The 21,310-nt window shown below is 32.7% G+C and overlaps 1 protein-coding gene across 3 annotated transcripts in view; it reads right to left on the reverse strand.

The window, feature by feature from the left end:
• Window positions 1-21,310, reverse strand: part of LOC100211449 (calpain-5) — a 121,648-nt gene that overhangs the window by 72,180 nt on the left and 28,158 nt on the right. The window contains exons 3-4 of one of the 3 annotated variants that reach the window (XM_065789046.1): window positions 19,543-19,709; window positions 7,088-7,219 (exon numbers count right to left, since the gene is read on the reverse strand). In XM_065789046.1, the coding sequence (XP_065645118.1) occupies window positions 7,088-7,219; window positions 19,543-19,701 (291 nt within the window). In that variant the 5' untranslated portion in view covers window positions 19,702-19,709. Of the gene's footprint in view, window positions 1-7,087; window positions 7,220-7,543; window positions 8,192-8,431; window positions 8,629-19,542; window positions 19,710-21,310 lie in introns of those variants that run through there. The other 2 variants (XM_065789048.1, XM_065789047.1) reach the window with 2 other exon arrangements.

The raw sequence follows: 21,310 nt of genomic DNA on the forward strand, positions 1-21,310 counted from the left end.
GGTTGAACTAAAGCTTCTGAATGAAACTCTGCTCCTAGGCTGCATTTATAGACCTCCATCCTCCGGTATCGAAGCCTTCTCAGCGATTTCAAGTGCTATTTTCCATGCCAAAACTTTAATATTGACTAAAAAATACAATGGTATCATCATTGCCAGTGACTTCAATTTCCCAGAGATTACTTGGACTTCCAATTCAGTCTTTTGCTCTAGTAAAATTGGCTTCAGTTCTTCATTTGTCTCTCTTTTTCAAGATTGTCATCTTCACCAAATCGTCACTGTCCCAACTTTCAAACCTGCTAATCGCCCAATGACAAACACTCCTGATCTCATTATATGTGACTCTCCATATCATGCTAGCGAAATCAAAATCGGTCCTCCACTTGGTTTGTCTGATCAATATCAATGCTCTATCAACTGACATTACAAACTGGCTTCCAGCATAAAATTATCACATTTCAACAGCTCTTAATTTATATTCAAGCTTGGTAACTACGAAAAAATCAACAATGAATTCAATAAGGTTGACTGGTCGTCTATTTTTAAAGACTTATAATTAGAACAATGCTACCAACTTTGGCTCAACAAATACAATGAATGTTATCTTCAATTCATCCCTCATATGCCGAACAAACCATCCCCCAAAAAACAACCATGGATGGCAAAAGAACTATTATTTCTTATTCGTCTAAAAAATCGCTCTGGGCTCGTAACGTTATTTCAAAATGGAAAATCACATACCTGGTTGAGGAATATAGAGAAACTAGAAAGTTTGTTAAAAAATTAAGTCATTCTTCACTGAAATCCTTCGAAACTGCCCTTGCCAATGATCACGAGCGTAACCCTAAAAGACTGTTTTCATACATAAATAGTAAATGCTCTGTAATAAATCAGATCTCATCTATGCGAATCACCAGTTCGAGTGAGATCATTAGCTCTGAAAAAATTACAATAGCCAACTCACTTAACAATCAATTTCAATCAGTTTTCAGCAAAGAGCCATCCAATGACAATCTTCCCCATTTTGATCCTAGAACTAACACAACCCTCAATAGCATATCTTTTGATACTCTGGCCAATCTAATGGAACTCTCAGCACTAGATATATCTAAATCACTTGCTGGAAATAATGTCAGCTCTCACGTTTTACGCTTTTGTTCTAGCTCAATGTTTTCTCCACTTACTCTCATCTTTCAAAAGTCATTTGACTTTTGAAAGATGAGAGTAAGTGAAATTCCAAGCTCATGGTCCAAAGCAAATGTAACACCTTTATTTAAGAAGGGCTCCAGAATCGATTCATCAAACTACAGACCAATATCCCTCACCTCAATTCCATGTAAAAAAATGGAGAAATTAGTTAAGAAGGCAACCATGTAGTATCTAAAATCAAACAATCTTTTATCATATAGTCAACATGGATTTTTAGAAAAAAAAGTATGCATTACAAATCAACTTGAAACAATGGATTTATTTAATGAATACTACTTATAATACTTAATAAATAACTATATATATATATATATATATATATATATATATATATATATATATATATATATATATATATATATATATATATATATATATATATATATATATATATACATTTTATTTATATATATATTATATATAATTATTTATTTTTAAACATCTTCGCTTTCAAAAAGGCTGCAAGCAGCCACTAATTAAAGTTGGAAGTTACTGAAAGAGTAAAGACAAAGATTGTAGAGCAAGATAAAAATTGACAGACAACTTAAAGGATTACAAATTATCAAATCAGGAAAGCAAATTCCAAAGAGCTGATGTTCGAGGAAAAAAACTAGACGAATAAGCCTTTTTGGAGCACTTAGGAACAGTCACAGTAAAAGGATGAGACTTAATTGAATGACGAGTAACATGAGTATGAATTTTAGTGATGGCACAAGAGACACTAGCTCTTTAGAGCAGTGCCCATTATAGTATTTGTATAAAAAAAAAAAGAGAAGCAACATTACGACGATGTGATAATGGTTGGAGGTTGGCTGCAAGAGCAGGTCCAACTATGTTTACAATGCGTTTTTACACCTTGTCTAAAAGAGAAAGGGCATCATTAGAAGAACCGCCCCAGATATAGCAACAGTATTCCATACAAGGCCGGATTTGAGATTTATAGAGATAGAGAATAGAATCCGAAGTAAGAAAGTGACAAGCTCGATAAAGAAATGCAACCTTAGCAGATGCTAATTTTGCAACTGATTTGATATATGGTTCCAAGAAAGATTGGAAGTAAGAGTTAACCCTAGAAGATGAAGAGTAGAGACTCATCGAATATATCATCGTTCATAAATATAGGAAGATCTAAATTATTGCAATAACGATTGGTTGAAAAAATTGAGGTTTATCTGTATTGAAGTTCACCAGCCACTGTGAGCCCCATGCTGTAGCAGAAGTGAGATCCTTATCAAACTCAAACGCCCCCTCCAAGCAATTAGAGAGTGTTGGTTTCTTATCATGACAAGAGTAAATGGTAGTATCATCAGCAAACAATGCCACCTTAGATGTGAGAATATCTAGAAGATCGTTAATGTAAATTAAAAAGAGTATAGGGCTAAGGATAGAACCTTGAGGAACCCCTGAAGTTACAGAATAAGGAGGAAAGTGCTGTCCATCGAAGACAACTTTTATACTACGTTTGGAAAGGTAGGATTCAATAACCTTATAGATGTTGCCAGATACGTTATAAGAAGAAAGCTTATGGAGAAGACCAGCATGCCAAACTTTATCATAAGCTTTTGAAATGTCAAGAGCGATGGCCTTAACCTCTCCACCTTTATCTAATGCACAATAAAACTTATAGCTTATTACTGTTAGCAAATCAGGTGTAGAATGAGAAGATCAAAATCCATATTGATGGTCAGAAAGTAAGTTATTAGATTCAAGATGAGAAGTGAAGTGTTTGTTAATTAAAGATTCAAAAACCTTGCTTATGATAGGAAGAAGACTAATGGGACGGCAGTTAGACGAATCAGGTCGCTCTCCAGAATTTTTGAAGAAAGGGATAACAGATGCCGCTTTCCAGCAGGCTGGAAAACAAGACTCTTATAAGCACTTGTTGAATAGTTTTGAGAGTATAGACGACAGCTCCGGAGAACACTTCTGCAAGACAATAACAGGTATGTTGTCCCGGCCACAAGCTGTAGAAGAGTCACGGCAGGAAATCACTTTAGATACAGAAGCAGGAGTAATACGTATGTCAAGCAATGGATCAACCTATTTGTTGGCAATATTAGGTAGAACGTAACTAGTGGATCAATCAAGAGATGATATTGATGAAAAATTTTTAGCAAACAACTCAGCTTTGTCTTTAGGTGAGGTGACAAAGTCTGAACCATACAAGAAGAGGTGGAATTAAAGATTTGCCCTTATTATTAATACTATTAAAGATTGTCCAGAAGTCACGAGAGCCTAATTTTTGAGATGAGATACAAGATTTCATGACCTCAGAATAGCGGGCTTTGGCGTTAGACAAAACCTTTTTACAATTGTTTCTAGCAGTAATAAACAGACGTCTGTTTTCTGGAAAATTGTTTTGCTGATAAATATGGAAGTAACGGTTTCGATTGGCAATCACAGCAGCACAGTGTGAGGAAAACCATGGAGGAGAGTAAGGCTTGACCTGGAATCGTTGAGAGGGAACAAAAGTCTCTATGTTGTAAGAGGTTGGATAATAGGGGGATTCAGGTGATGAAGAAGAATGAGATATTAGTTTTAGAGAGATCAAACTGTGATCAGAAGCACTTAAGGGTGAATGTGGAGAAACTGAGCACTGACTAGGATCAGAAACAAGACATAAGTCGAGTTGAGAAGATAAATGATTCAGGTTGTCAGGAAAGCGAGTTGGAGAGTTGACTATTTGAGTTAGGAATTGAAAAAGGCAAAAGTTGTGGGCTTTAATGCCTGCAGAATCACTGACACTAGAGCCAAGCCATTCAGAGTGGTGAGCATTAAAGTCACCAACAATAACTATATCAGCAGATGGATAAAGAGAGAGGGCTTGGTCAATATGATCAGAAATAACATCAAAGAGAGTGCAGTCTTGAGATGAAGGAGAGCTATATAGAACAAAGAGAAAGGCAATAGAGTGAAGTGATGCTTAAGGAAAGCACATGAAAGAATAGTCTGTGGATTCAAACTTAGTTTCACAACAAATGGGTAAATTCTTACGAATGTAAATGCCCAGCATGTGACTATTGGAGTCTTTACGAGTTAAAGGAAGATAAGCATCAACACTAAGATCATAAGATGGGACAGCTGAACTCAAATTAGTCTCACAAAGAGCAAGTAGGTCTGGTGAACTTTGCAAAAGATATGACTCAACAGAAGAAAAGTTACTTCGAAGGCCACGAATATCAGTGAATGATAGGTTTAGAGAACTTGGTGATGATGATGGTTTTTTGTGTTTTATAGTTTTTGGTACTTTATTCATTTTAAAATTAGATTGAATAACTTGACTCAAAGCATAGATAGTACTCAGAACACTGTTTAATAGCCCAAGCAATTGCCTCATTACTACTAATAAACCCTAAGTCGAAACAAAGGGCTCCAAATGTGGCCTCCACAATGCACACCCAAAGTACAAACAGGGACACCATCCATGCGGCACATGGCACTGTTAATACTTTGATATTTTTCAACTGTTGATGGAATCAGCCTCTCTGAGAGCTACCACACAGTTCGGGAAACCTGACTACCAGCCAGCCTCAGAACCATAAAACTGAGTTTTAGATGTAAACCTGTGTTACATTATTTTCTGTCTAGGATGAGGACTGCTGGATTTTTTTGACTCTATTCAAAGATATTGGCTTGTACCTCCTCGATAATGGCTATGCAACTATTCCTGTTATCTCATGGAGAGAGTAAAACTCAAAAATTCAATTTGATGGTACTGAGGTTGGCTGGTAATAAGGTTTCCCGAATATTTTAGTAGCTCTCAGAGAGATTCCATCAACAACTGTAAACTATCAGAGTATTAAAAGTGCCATGTCACATATGCCCTGTCACTATTAGTACTTTGAGCGCGTGTTTTCAAGGTCACATAAGGAGCCCTAAGATAGGACTTTAACTCAAAATAAACTGGTCAGAGGCAAATGCATAGGTCAACAACATAACCACAACCTAAAATACATTTTTCACAAATACATTTAATTTCAATATACTGTTCATAAATATTCACGGTTTTTGTAATAACTTTCTGTCAGTTGAATCCTAGTTCTTGCAAAATTGTTAATTTCAATGTTATGAAACTGTTGTATTTCTGGATTTTACTAAAGCTTTTGACAAAGTCCCACATCAACGAATGCTTTACAAATTAAAAATGTATGGAATCGAAGGCAATCTTCTCAATCAGATAAAAACTTTTTTACTCAACAGGTCTCAACGATCAACAAGTCGTCCTTGGTGACACTCAGTCGAATTGGTTACCTGTACAAGCGGAGTTCCATCAGTCTTGGGTCCAATTTTATTTATCATTTTCATCAACGATCTGCAGGATGTAATAAGCAAAGAAAATAGTTGTATGATCTACGCTGGTGACACTAAAATCCTAAGCATTGTCAAATCACTCGCTGCTCAACTTTAACTCCAATCAGATATTGACAAAATTGTTGATTGGACTAAATCTTGGCTCAGCTTGGAGCTAAACACAAAGAAATGCAAGGTCATGCACTTTAGCCAAAAAAAATTAACTCCATTTAAGTACTCAATGGAGGAATTAGGCCATTGTTTAATAACGACTCAAACTACATTGGAAGCAACCACCTCTGAGCGTGACTTGGGAATTCAAATTACCAATGATCATAAAGTAAAAACCCAATCCATCATTGCCCCATGTAAAGCAAATCAAACGCTAGGCATCCTAAAACACACTTTCCAATCTTGTGATGCTTCTTTATGAAAACAACTCTACAATTCCAGCTTGGAACCCTCATTTGGTGAAGGATGAACAAGCTATTGAATTAATACAATGCAGAGCCACAAAAATACCAGACAAACTGAAAAAGTTAGACTACAAGTCCAGATGTTTACAACTTGGCCTATCTTCTCTTGTTGAACGTCGTAAACGAGGTGACCTCATCCAAAAATATAAAATTATTAATAACATCAACATAGTCAACTGGCACTTTCCCCTCATCACAATTCCACCAAGAGCAAATCACAGAGAAAAACTTCATCGTGAAAAGTACAGCAATAATTTAGCTCGTTTCCACTTTTTTAACAATCGCATTGCCAATGCATGGAACATGCTACCAATGAAAGTAATTGGTTCTCCAACTGTCAACAGTTTTAAAGCAAGCCTCGATAAGCTCTAATGTTACTACAGCTAGCAGCTTTCCTTAGTAAAAGTTGTAATATGAGCTTCACAAAAACTAAATGTAGCAGCACTCCCTTGCGAGTCAGGCTATTTGTCAGTCGATGTAGCAGCACTCCCTTGCGAGTCAGGCTATAAGATAGTCAATGTAGCAACACTCCGCGCATGATTTACAGAAAAAAAAATAAAAATAAAAACATTTTATTAAAATAAATAAAAATAAAAACATTTTATTAAAAAAAATAAAAATAAAAACATTGTTTATATTGTTAAAAACATTCAGAATGTTTTAAAAACATTCAGAATGTTTTTAAAAACATTCAGAATGTTTTTAAAAACATTCTGGTCAATTAAATTTGCGTTTTTGTGGTTTTTTTATATAACAATTAATTTGTAATTAAATTAATGGTTTTGACTTTCGTCCAACACGAAAATGTTGGACAAAAGTCAAAAGTAATTAAAAGTGATGTATGTGTTGGCGTAAGAATCACTTTTTTCCTTCCGCTCTTCCCAAAGCCAACAAACTATAGATCTATATATATATATATATATATATATATATATATATATATATATATATATATATATATATATATATTTTTCTCACCTAATTCATAAAAACACTAATAAAGCAACAACACTAATTAAAAAAATATACTTTTTATATATATAAGGTTCTTTAAAATAAATGACATAATTTTTAAAATAAACAATAAAATTCAAGATATTATATACTTAACATACTTTAGTATAAAGATCTTTTTCAAGAGCCAGTGATGCAGCAGCTGCAACAAACCAACAGTTTCCAACTCTACCCTGGGTAACATCAGCACTGCTTGCACCATCAACAAACATTTGTGGGTCATCACAAATTTCCTGTTAACAAACTATCTTAACAAATACACTATTCACTTTTACTAAATAATGTACACTATATAGCATAAAATTACTGTATATAATATACAATTTATATCTTGATTGTTTTATTTTATTTTTTAATTTTTTTTCCATGACTTGTCTACTGTTAATAAACCTTTTTCAAAAGTTTATTAACAGTTATCATTCCATTATTAAAAAAAAATTACAAATCATTATTTATATTTACTTATTTACTCAAACCTATTCATTTATTTTAGATTTTCCTTACACTATTGCCTTGTAAATCATGAAAGTTAACACTTTAGCAAATTTTGCAAAAACCTGGTAATGATAAAGATTTTCCTTTTGGCTGACTATGTCAATTGGTACCATTTGGAGAAGAATCCTTGCCTGCTACAACCGTTGATGATACTTGCTCAGCTCCAATATGATCAGATTTAACTACCATCCTCAAATTTGCATTTGAGGCTAGGAATGCACTCATGTGAAAGGCCCTTACCAAGAACTGACAAACATTTAACACAAAGCTTCTCATTACGTTCAGCTGTCATACTCTTGGAGTTGTTCAAAGGATGTTTTTCATGGGACTTTAGTTTGCCAATTTGACAAATTAAGCAGTCACATGTTATTTTCAGTCTTGTTGGTTGCTGTATCAAAATTGAAAAGCTGAGGAACAGTAAAACTGTAATATGTGACAAATTTAAATAAAGTTGTCACATATTGCCTAAGGAGCTGCCATCTTTTAAGTTAACATCCTTTTGTAGCACTTGTTTAATACTTGACATAAGGCTTTCTGCAAGTTCTCTGACAGGTTTTCTTATGCAAATGATACAAACAGTTTATATGCAAATGATACAAACATTTGCAGACTTCATGCATTTTTTTCAGAACTTGGCATTTTGATTTTAAACTTTTATCATTTATAAAAAAAAAAAAGATCAGACACATTTCAAAATAAAGCAACAAACTTTTGTTTACATTTTTACCGCCAAACGTATACCACGAACCGATTACACTGCACAACAAATATTTAAAAAAGTCTTGCTTCCTGAAAAGTTTTAGGTGATTGGGACAGGTACCTATAGGGTATGCACAAATATAGTTTTTGTTTTACTGCACCACGTAGGAACTCTAAGAAATTTTATTGGTTACATTTATATGTCTTATTTTATTGTTTACATTTATATGTTGTCACATTTATATGTTTACCTATTTAATCACGTTTATGTTCCGCATGAGCCATTAGTTTAACAGAATTAAAAATGTTTCGCTCCTGATTTTCTTTTGTATTCAACTACTGTTGCATCACGTTGCAGTGTCCAACAGTAGTCAGCAAGCATTGACGGATTCCAGTTGTCCTGGTATCGTTTCTCCATTGTAGCAATGTCCTGGTGAAAACGCTCACCGTGTTTGTCACTGACAGCACCGAGATTCACGGGGAAGAAGTCCAAGAGCGAGTGAAGGAAATGAACCTTGAGTGACATGTTGCACTTCATTTTCTGGTATGCACGCATAAGTTTCTCTACAACTTCAACGTAGTTTGGCGCTCTGTAATTGCCCAGGAAATTGTCATCAACGTCTTTTTCTTGGAAACATCTGTCTTGAATAGCGAAAACCTTCACCTTCTTTGTTCAGTGCTTTCACAAAATTCTTCATGAGTCCAAGTTTTATGTGTAGAGGAGGCAAAAATATCTTTGCTGGCTCGACAAGTGGTTCGTGTGCAACATTTTTCTGTCCTGGAACTAACTTTTTGCGGAGTGGCCAGCTCTGTCGACAATAATGTGACTCTTTGGCACGGCTGTCCCGTTCACAGATGAAACAACAGTACTTGGTATAGCCAAGCTGCAGTCCCAGTAACAGAGCAACGACTTTCAGATCTCCACAGATATTCCAGTTGTAACTGCTATACTTGATGTGCTTGAGCAACAGTTCCATATTCTCATATGTTTCTTTCATGTGTACCGCGTAGCCAACAGGTACTGACAGATAAACGTTGCCATTGTGTAGCAGAACAGCTTTCAGAATTAGCATTGACGAATCAATGAAGAGACGCCACTCTTCTGGATTGTAATCACAACCCAAGGCCGAGAACAATCCTTCAATGTTACAACAAAAACATAGACTGTCGACTTGAGCAAAAAATGTGGTGATATCATGGTGCCGGCTTCTGAACATAGAAATTTTCGTACCTGGTGACAGCAGACACCATCCCTGCAGCCTGGAACCCAGCAACTCGGCTTTTGCTTTTGACAGACCCAAATCTCTAACCAAATTGTTCAATTCTGACTGTGTTATTAGATGTGGATCACCTGATGAGCAAGGTTCAAAATCTGGGTCAATGTCACTGTCAGTAACCTGCACTGGAGTTTCTTCATCTGGTTCATCTAAGGTCCAATCCTCTGGTGGTTTCGGAATTGGGAGACTGTCGTCATGTTGCACAGGTCTAATTGCTGAAGGCAAATTAAGATATTCAATTGACTTCTTGTTTTTGGAAGAGATCATCGGAATAGCAAACGGCATACTCTTACAAGTGCCTCTGAGCCAGGCTCTTAGATTGATACCGCATGTTGTGCAGCAAATGTGAGGCGCCCATTCCTTGTCTTGGTTACCAATTTTGCAGTTAAAATACAGATGATAAGCTTTCTTCACGAGAGCAGTTATCGAACGTCTGAGACGCAAGTTTATATTTGCCACAGATATAGCAGAATGTATCGCGGCTGTTACGACATTGACGAGACATATCGTCAGACAGCAAAACGGCTATAGCATTAAATTTACTTACTGTTATATTGATACAGACACTGTACTTTACTATAATGATGCACACACACACACTAGCTGCACAAACTGTTGCTGATGAGCGACTAACTGGAACAAGATGTTTGGATATAAATCTAAGCAAAAACTTAGATAAAATTGAAGATTTTTCTTAAACGGTACGTGATACGTAAATTTTGATGTGATATTTGTGATCAGCACCCTAAAATCTTTAAGAAACACCAACAGTGTTCAAGAAGCAAAAAATGTGTTGTGTGGTGTTATTATTATTATTTTTTATACTCGCTGGATACAGTCCCGTTAAGTTGAGTTTTATTTACAATAGTTTAAATGACCAATCCTTCTTCCACTCCTCGAGTTGTTGTTGTTGTTGTCCTTTTTTGTTGTTTTGTTTATATATACATATATATATACATGTATATATATATACATATTTTTTTTGTAACTTTTGTTATTTTGTATTTCTCTCTCAGTTTACTCAACTATATCTGATAGCCATTACAATATCTGATTGCCAGTTACAACAAATCGTCTCTGAATCGCTGCAAGTGATATATCACTAACTTCGCAAATTAACGAACTTATAGCATAAAATAAAGAATTTTTTTTTTCTTCTGATAAAATTCTTAAAACTGGTGATTTACCTATGTCTACAAACCTTTTACCATCTTTTTATTTAAATGAAGTTTCTAATCTAATTAATAGTTGTGTTTTTCACCTCAAGTTTTAGATTACGATAAAGAAATTTCTTCTTTATAAACATAAATTGTAAATATCATGATATAAGCGAATCATGTACGCTTAACTTTAATAAAATAATTGCTCTCTCCTTTTTTCATTTAAACATATTATCGTTACAAAAACACCTTGTGGTTTTAAACATAATACTTCCAATAGAATGTCCCAAAAATTCAAAAAAATTTTACTTGGTGTTTTTTCCCATTCTACTTGATGTCCTGATTCTAAAAATATATAAAAACTTTTAATTTTACACTTGCAAAAGTGATAGATGTAAAAATTGATAAATTTGAAAACTTCCAGTTGTTGTTACAATATGCATATTACTCCTAGTAAGAAAGTTTGTAATCATTACATTTAATATTTTCTTGTCCTTATTGGAGTAGGCATTCAGTTTTTACTGTATTGTGTATACAGTAAAAACTGAATACACATACAAGTGTGCACATTATATAGTACAATTGTACGCAGTTTACAGTACGAGTGTACGCAGTTTGCAATATCCAGTCAGGTGCATGCTGAGATTTCAAATTAGAGCTGTGTTTATTCTTTAAGCTTTTTGTTTAAGATTTGTGTAATATTCTTTTCAAATTTCATCACTGCGAAATAATATTTGATAACCTCACTTAATTTGTATTAGCTTAAGTATTATTAAATACGATTTTGATAAAATGGGAAGAATTAAGTGTAAAAGAAAAGCAAGTGGAGATAAGAGGAGGAATTCTATACAGAAAAACCCAAGAAAGCCGATTTACCTTTTTTTCATTTTTTGTTTTGTTTATTATTTTTTGTTTTTTTTGACAAATCCAAGAAAGCTGATTTACCTTCTTAAATACCCACTGATTGAGATTCCACAGAACTTCTAAGTGTTGATTCTGTGAAATCTTAATCAGTGGGTATTTAAGAACAAAATAACAAAAGAATTGAATTTTCTCGTTTTGCCTTTTGAAAATCTAGCTCATGTTTTTTGTTTATTTTAGATCTGCAAGATTCAAACCAACCAAGCAACTGGTTGCATGTCCACAAGCTCATGTAGGGTTTGATTTACTTTGTAGAGATGTACCTTGTTCTATAACAAGTAAAAGATGCATTTCTTCATCCTTAGTAGAAATCTGGAAAAAGCTGGTTTTGGTGATTTCATATTTAAGGGAGCTTCTGTAAGAGAAAAGATTCTAAAGCTAGATCAAAAATATAAAAAGCTGCAAAAATTACGCAGTTTAAACTGGGATTCAAGTCAAGATAGATTTGAAAAGATGCAATTGGATTTTATTGAGGAAAGTAATTTTCTCTTTGATATTTCTGTTTCTAATATTGAGGATAAGATTTCTTCTGACCGTATTCGTTCTAAGAATGCAAAAGATGAAGATTTGCATTTCTACAAAGACCAAAAGGGTGAAAGGAAACTATATATTTCAGAAGAATTATACAAAAACTATCAAAAAGCCATGATTAACAAAGAACAAAATATCAGAGACTGTTGAGGATAAAAGAAACAGAGAAACAGAGAAACAGAAAATCAATACACACTTTGCTCCAGCAGAAATGCATGAACAGGAAAATTCCTTTGAGTATGAAAATTCTTACCCTGAATCTGATAATGAACCATCCTCTGAGGAAGATTCTGATAATAAAATATCCGACATAAATCTAAACCAAAGGTTTTCATACATATAAGTCCTGAAGAACTGATAAAATGAACAACTGCACCTGCGGCAAGATATAATGTTGACATAAGACCTCAAACTTCAATAGTAGTAGCTATATGTAATATAGGAGGTGCGAATTTGAATAAAATCAACTTATCAAGAAGCACAGTCCATAGAAAAAGGTTTGAACAAATTGCAGGATTAGGTGATCAGATAAGGCAGGACATATTTGACACATTGAAAGGAAATAGAATTTGTCTTCATTTTGATGGAAAACAAGTGAATCAGAAGAACAGCTGAACATTTCTATCACAGTTGAAAGAATAGCTGTAAATTTCTCTTCCCTAGATATATAAGATACAGATGACATACTATTGGGAGTGGTTCAAGCAAAAAGCTCCAAAGGTTGTGATCAAGTTGAAGTTATCCTTAATATGCTTGGATAGTAGGATTTTACAGATCAAGTTTATGCTCTATGTTGTGACACTACACCATCAAATACTGGGATATTTTCTGGAGCTGTTGCCATTTTTGCCTCCAGTCTAAATGTTCCACTTTTATGGTTATGGGCAGGAGGCTCATATTGAAAATCCATATTTTACACTTCATGGAGGCTTTGACAGCTGAAAAAACAAAGGGTCTAAGCAGAGGTTTGTACACAAGACTGCAAAAAGGATGGCAAGATATTAAAGAAACTTTGAATATATATGATTTAGTGAAATTTGATTGGAGTAAACTAGAAGTTGGTTCTCCTTTACATACCACAGCCAGAGCAGTCCTTGAGTTTGGAGAACAAGCTATTAAGTTGGATACTTTTTCAAGAGGTGTTACAAGGAGCTGTGTGAGTTAGTGGTATTTTATCTAGGTGGACAAGTTCCTAACTTATCTTTTCACCAACCAGGAGCCTGCCATAAAGCAAGATTCATGGCAGATGCATTGTATCTTCTTAAACTCAAAATGACTTTAAAGATATCCAAAGTCATGAATAAAAAAGAGAAAACCATGGTGGAAACTGCTTCTTTCTTTGTTGCAATCTGCTATACTCCATGGTTTTTGAAAGCATATCTTATTAACAATGCTCCAAACAATGATCTTAATGCTTTTAAAGAAGTGTTTTATATTAAAGAGCAATATCCAGAGCTAGGACATGCTCTACTTAAAAGTATGCAAGGGCACACGTGGTATCTTACTAAGGAGCTGGTTTTATTGGCTCTTGCTGATGCTAATTTAGACTATGAAGTAAAGGTAAAGATGTTAAATAGACTGTTGGAATTTGATGTGCCAAAAAAGTTCAAGGTTGGCAAACTCCAACTTCCAACATTACAAGAATCAACTTAGCTGTTTGATCTTGTTGGGCCTCAGAGTTAGGTTCTATTGAAGGTTGCAGACATAGACACCACTGAAGTGTAGAGTTAAGCTGAGGACCAAAACACCTCTAGTCTGAAAAGTTTCATTTGCGAAAAACAGTATGTGTGTCAATGATTGTGCAGAGCGATATATTTGATTAATTCAAGATTTTGTGAACTCACACAAGTCTGATGACATGAAGCAAAATATAATGCTCGTTGCAAGAGACAACAGAAAAAGCTCACAATGAAACAACTTAAACTGTATGAATTACTTGTTAAATAAAGATTTTTTTTCACTATATATTATTTGCTCGATTTCTGTCAAAAACCAATATTTATATCTATCTGTTTTAATGCAGATACAAACATTTTTTTGTGATTTTTGGACTTCTACCGGTAAAGGAGAATGGAAAAAAACTACAAGTATGTTGAAATTCAAATATTTTTAAAATTTTGGGAAACCCTAACTTTTAATAATAAATTTTGATTTTTTCATGATTGGCATAACTGAAACAAGGTTACAAAAAGGAACATCCACAATTCATCTAGCTCTCATTGATAGTTACAAAACTGAGCATACACCAACGTAATCCTCTTGTGGTGGTGCATTATTATATTTATCAAAAAAGCTAATATACAAACGAAGAGATGATTTAATGATTCACACACCTTATTGTTTAGAATCCACATTGGTTGAAATTATTTATTCTAAAAAGTCTAATATTATTGTCGGTTGCATTTATAGACACCCTTGCATGGATACATTTTTTTTGTAATAATATCATATCTGTACTACTTTAAAATACATCTGGAAATAAATTTGTTTTCTTACTGGGTGATTCTAACATTGACATGATCAAATTGTGTCGTATGATTTTAAACTTTTTTCTTTTTATAGTTTTCACCCTTTTATCAATTTGCCGACTTAAATTACTTATCGCTCTTATAATTATTTATAAAATTTTTTCTAATTTAATACCTAATGAAATTATTTCAAGAAGTTTCACAACTTCTGTTTCTTATCATTTACCTCAATTTTTTTTCAACATCTTCACTATCAATAAGACTGCTAGCAACCACTATTTGAGTTGAAAGTTACTGGGAGAAAAATGATGAAGTTAATAAAACAAAAGAACGATTAACAGATGACTTAAAAGATTTAATTGAATCTTAACCTCTAAGCAATCAGAGAGTTTTGGTTTCTTATCAAGACAAGAATAAATGGTAGACCACCTTAGATGTGAGAATTTCTGGGAGATTGTTAGTGTAAATTAAAAAGAGTAAAGGACCAAGGTAAGAACCTTGAGTAAACCCTGATGTAATGGGAAATGGTGAAGAATGCTGCCAATTGACGATAGCTCTTATGCTACATTTGGTATTTAAGGATTTAATAATCTTAAAAACGTTACCTGATACACTGTAAGAAGATAGCTTATGGAGAAGACCAGCATGTTTATCAAAACTTTATCAAAGGCTTTAGAAACTTTAAGATCAACAGTCTAAATCTTTCCACATCTACCTAATGCACGATAAATTCTATTAGTTATCACCTTTAAAATATTTGCAGTAGAAAGAGAAGATTGAAATTCTTATAATGATCAGAAAGTAAGTTATTAGATTCAAGATGAGAGATTAAATGTTTTTTTGATTAAAAACTCAAAACCTTGCTTATGTTAGGAAAAAGACTAATGGGATGATAGTGATATGAATGTCAAGCAATGGATCAACTTATTTGTCGCCTATATCAAGAAGGATGTGATTAGTTGAATTAAGAGATAAGATTAATGAAAGGTTCTTAGCGTAACAAAGTCTGAACCATCAAAGAGGAATAACAAATTTGTATTTATTATAAATACTGTTAAAGAATCTTCAATGGTTTTTGGAGCCTAATTTTTGAGATAAAATACGAGACTATGTGACCTGAGAATAGCAGGTTTGGCATTAGAAAAAACCTTTGTACAATGGTTTCCAGCAATAGTAAACAGACGTCTGTTTTCTAGAGAATTGTTTCAGTAATAGATATGGAAGAAATGGTTACCATTGGAAATTGCAGGACCACAATGAAAGAAAAATTATGAAGAATAATGAGGCTTGACTTGGAATTGTGTATAGGGAATAAAAGATTCCATTCCAGCCTGAATCCAAGACGTTATATAAAAAGCACATTTGTCAGCAGGAAGGCGTAAAATTTTTACCCAAGGGCCACCACGAAGAAAATCACGGAAAAAGTCCCAGTCAGCTTTAGGGTAATTATAGAAGGTGATTTGAAAGTGAAATGATAGGGGGATTTTGAAGATGAAGAATAACGAGATAATAGTTTTAAAGAGATATGAAACCGTGTTCAGAAGCATCTATGGTTGAATATGGAGAAACTGAGTACTGGCTAGGATCAGAAACAAAACATAAATCCAGGGCCGTTGGTAGGAGATCTCAAAGGGGGGTTGAAGTGTCTTTGTTTTGCCGAGTAAGAAAAAATTTTTTCTGACTAAGATCTAAAATAACCAAAAAAAAAATTCATCCAATTTTTCAGAAGTTAATTTTTTAAATAAAACATTATCTGAGTGTGCCAGAGAATATAAAGCAGCCATGGCGCAGTGGTTAGAGTTCCAGTTCTGAATTAAAAGGTTTAATTATGTTAACAATAATTTTTAATCAAAGTGTTAGTGTTGACATTAGCGTTGACATTAGTACTGACATTAGTTTTGACATTAGCGTTGACATTAGCGTTGACATTAGTACTGACATTAGTACTGACATGAGTGCTAATGATAAGAGCAGATATGAGTGCTGACTGTGCTGCTTTAAATGATAAATTACATTTAAATAAAGGTGTTAAATATTTTATAGGAATATCGATTGGTGTTGATAATGATGGTAATTACTAATCTGATATAGTTGTGTTTGCAATCATTAGACTATAAAGGACCAATCCTCTATGTTACTAAGGTCTGTCTAGAGTATCAAATTCCAGATTCTTAGATTAGTTCACATATAGAAGAAACATTAGAAACGGTGTTTAACAACTTTTCAAATGGTTCTGCGTTATATATTTGGTGAACAAGATAATGACATGTTTTTCACCTTTATGGGACACCCGGATTTGTAATTTATATGAAAGTGTTGTTTATTTTAAAAGTGTTTTTTTATTTAAGTTAAACTATTTTATTAAGTTGAAAGTGGTTTGATTTTGATTTTATTGAGTTTCACTGTTCGGTTTTATTGAGTTTAAAGCTTTATTGGAACTTGTTGCACAACGTCAATCAGAAAGATTAGCTATTACCTGCTTACTTAAAAAAACCTTTCAAATTATCTGCCCAAGATTTTCATTTAGGAAACAATAAATAAAGTGGTCTTTTTGTTTTAAATATTTTTCACGAAACCACCTCTGCTGGAATCATCAGCTACTTTCCGAACTGTTGCTGCTGAACTGTTGAAGCTTATTAATATTTATTAGAATAATTAAAAGTGTAATATTTTAGTGGGATAATTAAAATTTTAATACTTTGGTGAAGTTATGGAAATAAAAATCTAATTCAAAAGTAATGCTTAACAAAAATTATAGGATTAGTAATGCAGCTATTCCAGATAAATAAAACTAAGTTTTTTAGAAAATTGGCAACATTAATTAATGAAAATAAAATCCAATTTAACAGATGTAATAAATTTACATAGTCTGTTCAAATAGCTAATGCATTAATTACAACGTTAAAAGATGCTGCAAATTTATTTTCAGAAAAGTACAAGTGTGTTTTAACTTTCCAAATTCAAACTAATCCGTTTCATTAAATATTGGAAAAAATGGTGGCAGGTTTTCAGTCATTTTTCGTGAAGCTCAAACTTCTTATGTATGAAATCCCTAATAATTATGATGTATGAAATCCTTAATTAATAATTATCATTATTTTAATAGTCATGTTACATCATTAATTAATTAGAAGTATGAAATCCATAAGTAAAGCCAATAAAAATAAAAGTAACCTGAAATTTGATATAAATTTTGACATAAATGTCTTAATAATGAAACTTTAAAAATATAGCAATGATAATCAAGAGAATGAGCAGTGTCATGTTGCCATCCAAAAACAATCCTTTATAATACAGTTTATAATACTGTAAAAAACTGGGTGTCATGTTGCCATCAATATATCTAGTTAAATATTTAAAACAATTCCAGATAAGTTTAATTGTGCTGTCTGACACCATTAAGTTTCAATTAAGTCTCAATTAAATGTCTTCAAATTCTGTCACGTGGTGTTTAAAAAAAACTCTTTAAAGCATTAACTAATTATGGGTTTAAAATTTTTAAACACTTTAAAGAAATTAATATTATGGTATTTTCATAATATAAAAAATCCAGCCTTGTTGACGCTTAAAATATATCCAGCAACTGAAAATGGCATTATAGAATACGAGGAATAGAAAAAGAATTGGAAAACATAGTTATTACCAAGATATATTTCAATAGCGAGCAACTGATTAAAAACGGAAACATCAAAAAGATAAATTTTTTGTGATTGAAAATTTTTTTTTTATTGAAAGTTATAGTCAAAATGATTTAAACTATTAAACGTTCAAACCTTAATATTGCAGCTTTTAAGTCTCTAAAGGCTCCAAAGTTTATATTTATAAACTTAGTTTTAGTTCGTTAAATTAATTGAAATAGTTTTTAATTTCTTTTTTTATCAAAATTTATTTATTTCTATTTGTTTGCTTTTTCACATTTTACCTTCAACCGTTTTACGAATGTTGAAACATGGTGAGGTTCAACAATCTTTAAGTTTTAACAATATTCAAGTTTAACTTTATTCTGGTTTAAGTTTGTTCCGTTTTAATAATGCTCAGTTTTAAGTATGTTCAGTTTTAATGTTGCTCAGGTTCAAGTATTTTCAGTTTTAGCGTTGCTCAGTTTTAAGTAAGTTGGGGTGGGAGTTTTTTATTTTTCAGGTGGTGGCCCTATAACTAAAAATGGAGTAATTACCTAAAACTAACAAAAACGTAAAAATAAACTATGTAAACGCAAAAAATCCTCTGCGCAAATCCATTTTAAAGTATTGTCAAAAATGTGAAAATTTGCTTAAATAACTCATATTGTTTAACTATTATATATTGTATATATTTAAATATAAACTGCATTTTAAATGTATAAGATATCAGAGAATATTTTAATTGGACAAATTGATCGCCCTTTTATTTCAAAGCCAAGAAATCGTATATATAGAAATTTGTTTAAAAAGCCACTGATGGATTTTTCAAAATTATGTAAGACAAAGCAGATATTAGGAAGGATCTTGTTAACCTTTTAAATTGCGTGTATAAATTTTTCCACTATAATTTTTTAATGGGGTTCTTAATCTGTGTAAATACTTCAAATAAATTACTTATATTTTCACTGAGTTGACATGCAGTTGTTAATATCTTTGCCACTTGTTTTTTGGAAACACTGTATTAGGTTAATAAGAACAGTTATTAAACAATTGAGCTCAACAAAATTTTATATATGCAATGTAATTCAACATTCTGAGGAATTAAATAAGTTGTTCTGTGGTGTTTTTCTCTTTAGTTTTGTCTCCTTTGTGATGAAGGCTCGACGCTTTTATTACAAATTATAAATTTAACTTCATAAACGGATTGAATAATATTTGATAAAATTATTCTCTCAAAATGTTTAATAAAATTTCAATTTATTAATAACAATTTCCATTATGATTTTAGGTTCATAAATTAATTTTATTTTGTCGCAACCAATACTGATGACAACTGCTATGAATTTATAAAAAACATATATATAATTATAAAATGACAGTCTTACTCCAGGTCTTTTCCAAACTGCCGTAAACGTATGATGTTTTGAAAAAAAAAGCGACGTATCTGAAGCAGGAAATTCAGGATCCTCAAATAACTTTTTTTTTGATATGCATTGCTTTATTATAAGTTCAAACTGTTGATTTTTGTAAAAGGAGTACTTCATCTTTTGAACTAAAAGCATAAACAATAACAAAATAATTTATAAAAGGAGTAATTCATCTTTTGAACTAGTAATATAAACACAAACTACATAACTTACAAACAATTACTAAATAAAATAATAGACAATTATTAAATAAAATGAGTTTAAATGATAAACCAAGCATGAAATAAGTATAAATTAGTAAACATTATCAAAAAGTTTTTCAACCAATTAAAACAAGTTTAACCAATTAAAATTTTCATTAAGTTACAATACAAATCGCTTAACATTTTTTATATTATTAAAACTTTTGTTTTGTTTTACAGTTTTGGTTATATTCTTTTAAAAATCTTTTAAATATATTTTTATCTTTTCTGTATAGAACTCGAGTATCATATAATTTTTTGAGCAACAATACTGAATTCTGGTAACAAAAACCTCACGTTGATATGTGGCCAAAGTAACGGGTGGTTACTAAAAATCCGGACAAACTTTCATGGGCAATTACTCCCATAGTTTTTATGGTAGAGATTAAATAAAACTATCATTAAAAAGAGTTTTTAGTCATTTATTTATTTTAATTAAGTTTGTCTTCAACCAGTCTGTTTCTTCGAATTTGGCCAACTCTAACTCGAGTTGACCCAAAAAGTGAAAATACAAGGTTAAGGTCAATTTTTTTCAGGCAAAGCTTTATTCTGGTTTGTAGTTGCTTCAAGTCTTTTGCTTGCCAGTTACTCTCATACACTTTGCCTTTCAAAATAGCCCAAAAGTCTTCTATTAGACGACACTCCGGTACGGCTGGCGGATTATCAACTTTTTTGATAAAATTGATGTTATGAGTCTCATAGCAGTTGCTCACGGTTTTGGCATAATGCGATGACGCCATGTCCGGTTAAAATATATAATTACCATTGGCATGATGAGCGTTGATGAACGGCACTAATCTTTTCTTTATACAATTAATCTCATAGATGGCTTTATTGACTGCAAGGACGCTGGGGACAAAAAATGGCTTTGAAATACCTTTGTCAGAAGCGGCCAGACAAGCACTTTGGGTTCGAACTTTCGCTTTTTGCGTTATTAAACACTTGGCGGAGTCTTGCCTCTGTTGCTATTGCAGTAGGTGCTGTTTCCATTTATTGTTGAGTGTGACAGCGTAAAGTAAGACTCGTCGTCAAGGATGACCGATTTTCCTTTAAAATCACGATAAAGATGATCAATGCTGGTTTTGATTCGCTCATTCTGGTTCTCTTATCGATGAGGTATACCCTGTTTTTGTATAACTTTTGATGTCAGTGTACTTGGCAAGAGTTTTAATGATATGTGAATGACTGCATCCATATTTTCGACCAGCTTGCCTCATCGAAACTCAATGTGATCAAATATGGTTTTCAGGCGCTTGATACCCTTAGGGGTCATGATTTTTGCCACACGATCACTTCCTTGCTCTCTTTTGTACCCAGAATCATTCTAAACACGTTGGATTATATCATAGATTGTGCTTCTTGGAATTTTTTCAGCATTGAAGTGAGCTGCTGTGAACTTTTTACCTTGCAATTTATTATTCAAATAGAACTCGTAAATCCGTTTTCTTACTTCTTCTTGCTTGGCCATCATTATTTTCTTAATT

The sequence above is a fragment of the Hydra vulgaris genome, chromosome 01 (genome assembly GCF_038396675.1).
Source record: "Hydra vulgaris chromosome 01, alternate assembly HydraT2T_AEP".
In the NCBI taxonomy this organism is placed as follows: domain Eukaryota; kingdom Metazoa; phylum Cnidaria; class Hydrozoa; order Anthoathecata; family Hydridae; genus Hydra; species Hydra vulgaris.